Here is a 7,125-nt window from a genome sequence, read left to right on the forward strand (position 1 = left end):
ACAACATCACCATGGACGAACGAAACATCATAACCCACGCTAAGAAATCAACGCTCATACACAAGCGGCAGCCCTGGCAAAAGAAAGGTGAAACGACATTTGACGTCACGATGGGCAGCTACGACGGCGCCGAAACGTGCGAGCTAGTAGGAAGTTTCCTCCTTTCACAGCTACAAGACCTCAACATCAACGTAGGACTCTACAGAGACGACGGACTAGCCACCACCAACACCACGCCGAGAGACACCGAAAACATAAAGAAGGAAATTTGCCGCATCTTCAACCGCAACGGACTACGTATCACCATCGAAGCAAACAAAAAGATTATCAGCTTCCTAGACGTCACTCTCAACCTAAACAACAGCACCTACCAGCCCTACACAAAGCCTAACACCACACTACAGTACGTACACCGCGAGAGCAATCATCCACCGATCACCACAAAGAACATACCTGCCAGCATCAACAAACGACTTTCATCCCTTTCATCAGACAAAGCTTCATTCGACAAAACCGCCCCCCCGTACCAAAAAGCACTTGACGAAGGCGGATACCAATACACCCTTCACTACGAACCCACCACGACTCCAAAACGCAAAAACAGGCAGCGAAGCAACATCCTCTGGTACAACCCTCCATTCAGCAAGAACGTCAGCACCAATATCGGACACAAATTCCTCAGCCTAATCGACAAACATTTCACTAAGGATCACAGCCTCCGCAAAATATTTAACCGCAACACCATCAAAATCAGTTACAGCTGTATGAACAACACCAAACAGATCATCGACAACCACAACAAGCGCATCTTACACTCGTCCCACTCACCTTACACGAAAGACAACAAAGACGGCACGGAAACCAACAAAACATGCAACTGCCGACAAAAGAACAATTGCCCGCTCAATGGTAACTGCCTTCAATCCTCAGTCGTTTATCAAGCCACCGTCACACGGAACGACAACAACACCTCTGAAACATACATCGGACTCACAGAAACCGACTTCAAAACAAGACACAGAAATCACACCGCATCATTCCGCCACGCCAAGCACAAAAACTCTACCGAACTTAGCAAACACATCTGGACAATCAAGAACGACAACATTGACTATTCTATCTCATGGCGCATCTTATCATCTAACTCTCCCTACAACAGCTCCAATAAAAGATGCAACCTCTGCCTAAAAGAAAAATTCCTGATAATTTACCGACCCGACCTCTCATCACTAAATAAGCGTAACGAACTCGTATCTTCATGCCGACACAGAAACAAAGCGTTGCTACGCAACAACTGAACTTTAAAGTTTTTAAGTTAACCGCGCATTATGCAAATTTTCCTAGTATATAAACGATAGTCACATGAATATTCTTTCATTAAACCCCTGAAGAGTGAAGCGATTCACGAAACAGGCTTGTCGGGAAATGTAGTTACGTCCTTTTTTCCTCTCATAATATTTATATATATATATATATATATATATATATATATATATATATATATATATATATATATAGTTATATAGCTCTTTGGCATACAAAGCTTTGCTTTCATGTCCAAATTGAGCACTCTAACTAGGATGAGTCATTGCTCTGCAATTACGCATGCTCGCTAGTGTACTCTAGTTTGAGCACTCTGGCATGGCTTAGACGATACCACAAAGGTTGGATCGTTTGGGGTGACCATATTGGTTCTCCTCCATCTTAGCATTAGCACTGCACTGATGAGGCCCAGAAGGCCGAAACAGTACTGTCTGCAGTTAGATATAGCTCTTTGGCATACAAAGCTTTGCTTTCATGTCCAAATTGAGCACTCTAACTAGGATGAGTCATTGCTCTGCAATTACGCATGCTCGCTAGTGTACTCTAGTTTGAGCACTCTGGCATGGCTTAGACGATACCACAAAGGTTGGATCGTTTGGGGTGACCATATTGGTTCTCCTCCATCCTAGCGTTAGCACTGCACTGATGAGGCCCAGAAGGCCGAAACAGTACTGTCTGCAGTTAGATATAGCTCTTTGGCATACAAAGCTTTGCTTTCATGTCCAAATTGAGCACTTTAACTAGGATGAGTCATTGCTCTGCAATTGCGCATGCTCGCTAGTGTACTCTAGTTTGAGCACTCTGGCATGGCTTAGACGATACCACAAAGGTTGGATCGTTTGGGGTGACCATATTGGTTCTCCTCCATCCTAGCATTAGCACTGCACTGATGAGGCCAACAGCAGTCCTTGCACACCCCGACTGTTCAGGTGCCCCGTTAGGCGGGGAGCGCTTCCGGGGGGCCAGGTTCGATTCCTGGGCGATTTTGGCGTACTGGTGTACCCTACTTCAGGCGTTACTCGGCGGAACCATTGCACTCCGGTTCCGTTAAGTATATGTCGTCCAGCCGTTGCAGCACTGACCATTGCACTAACGGGTCCGTGGCCGGGGGCGCCTGAAAAACAAACAAAAAAAAAACTGCACTGATGAGGCCCAGAAGGCCGAAACAGTACTGTCTGCAGTTAGATATAGCTCTTTGGCATACAAAGCTTTGCTTTCATGTCCAAATTGAGCACTCTAACTAGGATGAGTCATTGCTTTGCAATTGCGCATGCTCGCTAGTGTACTCTAGTTTGAGCACTCTGGCATGGCTTAGACGATACCACAAAGGTTGGATCGTTTGGGGTGACCATATTGGTTCTCCTCCATCCTAGCATTGACTTACCTGACGCGGGTTAGGGTCTCATAGCATGTAGTTCTCTGCATTATGGGACTCGTTACCCAACAGCAGTCCTTGCACACCCCGACTGTTCAGGTGCCCCGTTAGGCGGGGAGCGCTTCCGGGGGGCCAGGTTCGATTCCTGGGCGATTTTGGCGTACTGGTGTACCCTCCTTCAGGCGTTACTCGGCGGAACCATTGCACTTCGGTTCCGTTAAGTATATGTCGTCCGGCCGTTGCAGCACTGACCATTGCACTATAGGGTCCGTGGCTGGGGGCGCCTGAAAAACAAAAAAAAAACTGCACTGATGAGGCCCAGAAGGCCGAAACAGTACTGTCTGCAGTTAGTTATATATATTAACTTACTTATATATATATATATATAGAATATATATATATTTTTTGGTTATATACATATATATATATATATATATATATATGTATATATATATATATATAACCAAAAAAGCGGAATGAGATCATCATCTACTAAAAAGTGCTCAATAGCAGGGCTAGAGCTATGGATAATTATACCTCAAGATTTAGGTTACTTGAACTTTTACTGCAACTCTGAGTTTCATGCCTCTTGCGAAGGCAGTTGCCTGACGATTGCTTCGCAAGAGGCATGAAACTCAGAGTTGCAGTAAAATTTCAAGTAACCTAAATCTATATATATAAATATATGTATAAATAGAATAAATGTCTGAAAAAAAATTTGCCCTGAGCGGGATTTGAACTATATATATATATATAAACAGTACTGTCTGCAGTTATATACACATATATTCACCTTCCCTTCACCACCATTGTCTGTGAAATCCACGAGCACAGCGAAGTGGGTTAAGTGATTGCAGACAAATTCTGTATGGTGAACGGATATCATCTTTGTTTGACATCCTTCACTTGACCAATTCCCAAAGCTTTGAATAAGAAAGACAGGAGGAAGAAGAACTCAAAACTACTTATTCTATCACAACCCCCTACGCCCTCTACCTAAAACAAAGCTCAATTTACTCTATTAACTCAACTGTTTTCTGAAACTTTTGACTTCCATCCAGACAATTCGTGTTCCTATTGAAAACTGTGATAATTCACGTCGTTAATAAAATTTTTATAACTATGCTGCTTACTTGTCTTCAGAGAAGCTCCAGAATACACATGTTCTCTTTTTTTTTATCCACCTAAGGGAAAGGAATGGTTAAGTGTCGTAATTCAATAATTATTAAGGCGTCGTAGGTAAAAAATATCAATGCATAACCCTCCAAGCAAGATGATGACCCTTTGCATCAATGTCTTTGGGACCACTCCTTGAACGACTTTTCGCCTTTTAATTTTTTTAATAGTTAAAACTTATCAACTGTTGGTGTCCCCTTTCATGACAAAAAAAACCAAAACAAAACAAAACTGAGAATAAAAGAAAACAAAGAACTTGAAATAATAAGTAAACACCGGCTAAGTTAAGAAAATAGCATACAAAAAACGAGAGAGAGAGGCATAGATACCCTTATGTTCTTAAACACCAATGTGACTTTTTCTAACAAATCTTCAGGATGAGGGTCTACTACAGCGGACATAATTATACTGTCAAGTATTCTGAAATAGAAAAAAAAAATTGGACGATCGCAAAAAAGCAAAATAATTTTTCTATTCATCTTCATTTTCAAACAAAAAAAATTAACATGCGTACCTTGTTTTGTTGCCTCTCTGAGAGTTAGCTGAATAGTTTAAGAAAAACTCGGAGAGTTTGTTGTATGCAAGTCCAAGTACTACTGAGCCTTTTTGAAAAGGAAAAAGAACTGCATTAATTCTGGATTTCAAAATTTCACGATGTAACTGTTTTAGAAACGACCATGGTTTATAAATACTCAGGGAACTAGTGTCATCATAGTCAGGGAAATCGTGGAAAAGCATTGTATCGAAGTTTTTTTCAAAAAAACATAACGTTTTTTCGTAAAAGAGGGAGACTCAACAAAAATTAAAAACGGAGACCGACTCCCACTAAGGAGAAACGGAAAAAGGAACGACACCTCACTGTCCATAGTACTAAGTGTTAGATACATGCATACTGGTGGTTGTCACTGTCACCAAATCGAGATCTGAAATCGAATCTTTTGAATGCCTAACGCCAATAGAGTGATCTATAATTATAACATAGATAAATGAATTTTTTTTCAAGTTTCAGGTCTGTAAAGTTTTCCGCTGATGAGTTATTGGCCAGTGTCTGACATATCTACAGAGCTCACTATGGGGACGCCATGTTGGTGCTTATAATGACCAGGTATCTACTGTAAACTTACGAAAACTTATCTGAACCACTAATGAGTTGGGCAGGAGATTACAGGCAATCGTCATAAAAGCAAATATTTAAAACAAAGAAGGGTACTTACCTCGATCCAGATTAGCGAAGGGAATATTAATAAAGTTCTCCCTGTTGCTAGCATTAAACAGGAAGTCGTTTCCTTTCTGGAAGACATTGTGTCTGACTCGAAACTCTAAATACATGTCGATAACAAAATAAAAAAAAAAGATGTTGTAGCCCAGAATGGGCTCTGACCTGCATGAATTGATTCACCACGTTGCATTTGTCCAACTAAAGATTTTGCGTGTTTGTAATTTCCCTAATTTTAGAATTGTGCATGCTTCCGATCATTAAAGAAGAAATTAGGTTTTTTCAGCCGGTGTAAAATAATGGTGCTTGCTCGCATAATGAAGGAAACTGTCCTCCACTTACCCAGATCTTCACCGACAATAAGCTCAGGACTTGTGAAGTTCTGACGTTTTCTGGCTTTCCTCCCTATAAAGTCTTCAAAGATAAACGCAGCAAAAAAGGTATCCTCCAATTTTTGACTCTCTGAAGAATTTGTGTAACGGGACCATATACTTTGGATTGAGGAATTTAACTGCTTTTTCGCATCCTTGATGAAAAGAGGTAAAATTCGGTAGATTAGAAGCTAACTCCAGTTACTCAATTGTTACTTATTTAAAAGATAAATAGATAAAATAAGTCGAGTCCGTAGTAGGGGTGTATGATTTCTCGTTTGCTGGATTTCAGGAATATTGAGAAGCACTGAATACTAGATTACTTTTCAGGACGTTGACTAGATGAACTAACAGACCAAAGGTGTTTCTTAGTCATCTTAAGGTATGTCGCGTTAGGCCAAAGAAAAAAAGAGAGGAGCAGTCAAAATATGGACAAACAATAAAACATGGAAGAAAGCAAAAAAGAAAAACTAGCCAGCTCACCATGTAAGACACAAATAAGTAGGCTACATTTGTAGCCAACCCATCACTGACCAGTGGATAAAATAATAATGATAATAATAATGGTACTAACAATAATAATAATAATAATAACGACAACAACAAAATCAAAACAAAAACAACAAGAACTATTTAACAAATTTTATTTGAAAGAAAACAATGTAAATTAAGGTTGTCGTGCACCTTCAAGGGTGTCTCGCGTGGAAGCGATGTAGCGCGTCCGGTTTAAACTGTACATATCTAAACCCCTATATCAAATTAAAGCTTATAGGACTGGCTATCAGCCTATAACAAAATCTTTGAAAAAAAGGAGTTGTCGAATTTTTCAGTACTTCTAAATGCGAGCGCCCAAATCACCTTTTAAGAGCTACAGTTGCATGTCAAAGGAAATTTGTTCGATTGCTCTCAAATTTTGACAGTAGCTAGTTTTGCATATAAAGAACAAAAACGTGTCTCCGAATTTTTTATTTCTAAATAATTTTTTTCAAGAGCGATTTTTGTACGATCACTGCACATTTTTTTAATCCTATTTCAAAAATGTTCTGTAACTTTTCACTGAAATTGAATATGGCAAATCGCGGACAACTTTTTTAGCGCTTTGGCCCCGAAAACGGAGGAACACATTAAATAAGCGAAAAACAAAATTCGCGTTTTTCAAAATTTTTGGTATAGTCTGATAGTCAGTCCTCTAAGCTTTAATTTGATATAGGGGTTTAGATATCTACAGTTTGAACCGGACGCGCTACATCGCTTGCACGCGATACACCCCTGAAGGTGCACGGTAACCTTAAGCTACACCCCAGTTTTTATGATTTACCTGGAGGGTTTCCATTTCCTCCTGAGTGTCTTGCCCGGTGACGATGCCGTGTGAGTTTATCAAGTTAAGTGCAGTTGGCGGATGCCCTGTAAGTTTATCAAATTATGTGCTGTTGTGGAGTTTTACTTCGTAGAAACTACATTCATATTTAGAATAAATATTCTAGTTGCTGTTCCGACAACCCTGTCTTCAGTTTGGTCTGCAAGTTACCCATCCTCTAAAAGTTTACCCGCGTAACATATTATATGTTATATTAACAGGAAAATGTTATATAATGAAAGAAATTCCTACTGTATCATGGAGAGGTTAAAGAGGTTCGTCTACTCAGTTTCAAAATTCACTGGTT

General features: G+C 40.1%; 1 protein-coding gene across 1 annotated transcript; it reads right to left on the reverse strand.

Moving 5' to 3' along the window:
* Positions 1–3,986: 3,986 nt before the first annotated feature.
* On the reverse strand, positions 3,987–7,125 carry LOC148736779 (uncharacterized). The gene is made up of 5 exons (XM_088751010.1): positions 6,780–7,125; positions 5,433–5,616; positions 5,089–5,193; positions 4,389–4,476; positions 3,987–4,294 (listed from the first exon to the last, which is right to left on the reverse strand). The coding sequence occupies exons 1-5, from the start codon at positions 6,792–6,794 to the stop codon at positions 4,159–4,161; spliced, it is 528 nt and encodes a 175-aa protein (XP_088607136.1). The 5' UTR covers positions 6,795–7,125; the 3' UTR covers positions 3,987–4,158.

This window comes from Stylophora pistillata, chromosome 2 (genome assembly GCF_964205215.1).
Source record: "Stylophora pistillata chromosome 2, jaStyPist1.2, whole genome shotgun sequence".
NCBI classification, from domain to species: domain Eukaryota; kingdom Metazoa; phylum Cnidaria; class Anthozoa; order Scleractinia; family Pocilloporidae; genus Stylophora; species Stylophora pistillata.

Bases quoted from the DNA above. Each gene is read 5' to 3' on its own strand.
- LOC148736779 (XM_088751010.1), bottom strand. The intron at 5,194-5,432 runs GTAAGTGGAGGA...ACATGTATTTAG, and splicing joins TATTGTCGGTGAAGATCTGG to AGTTTCGAGTCAGACACAAT. The intron at 4,295-4,388 runs GTACGCATGTTA...TTTCTATTTCAG, and splicing joins CAGAGAGGCAACAAAACAAG to AATACTTGACAGTATAATTA.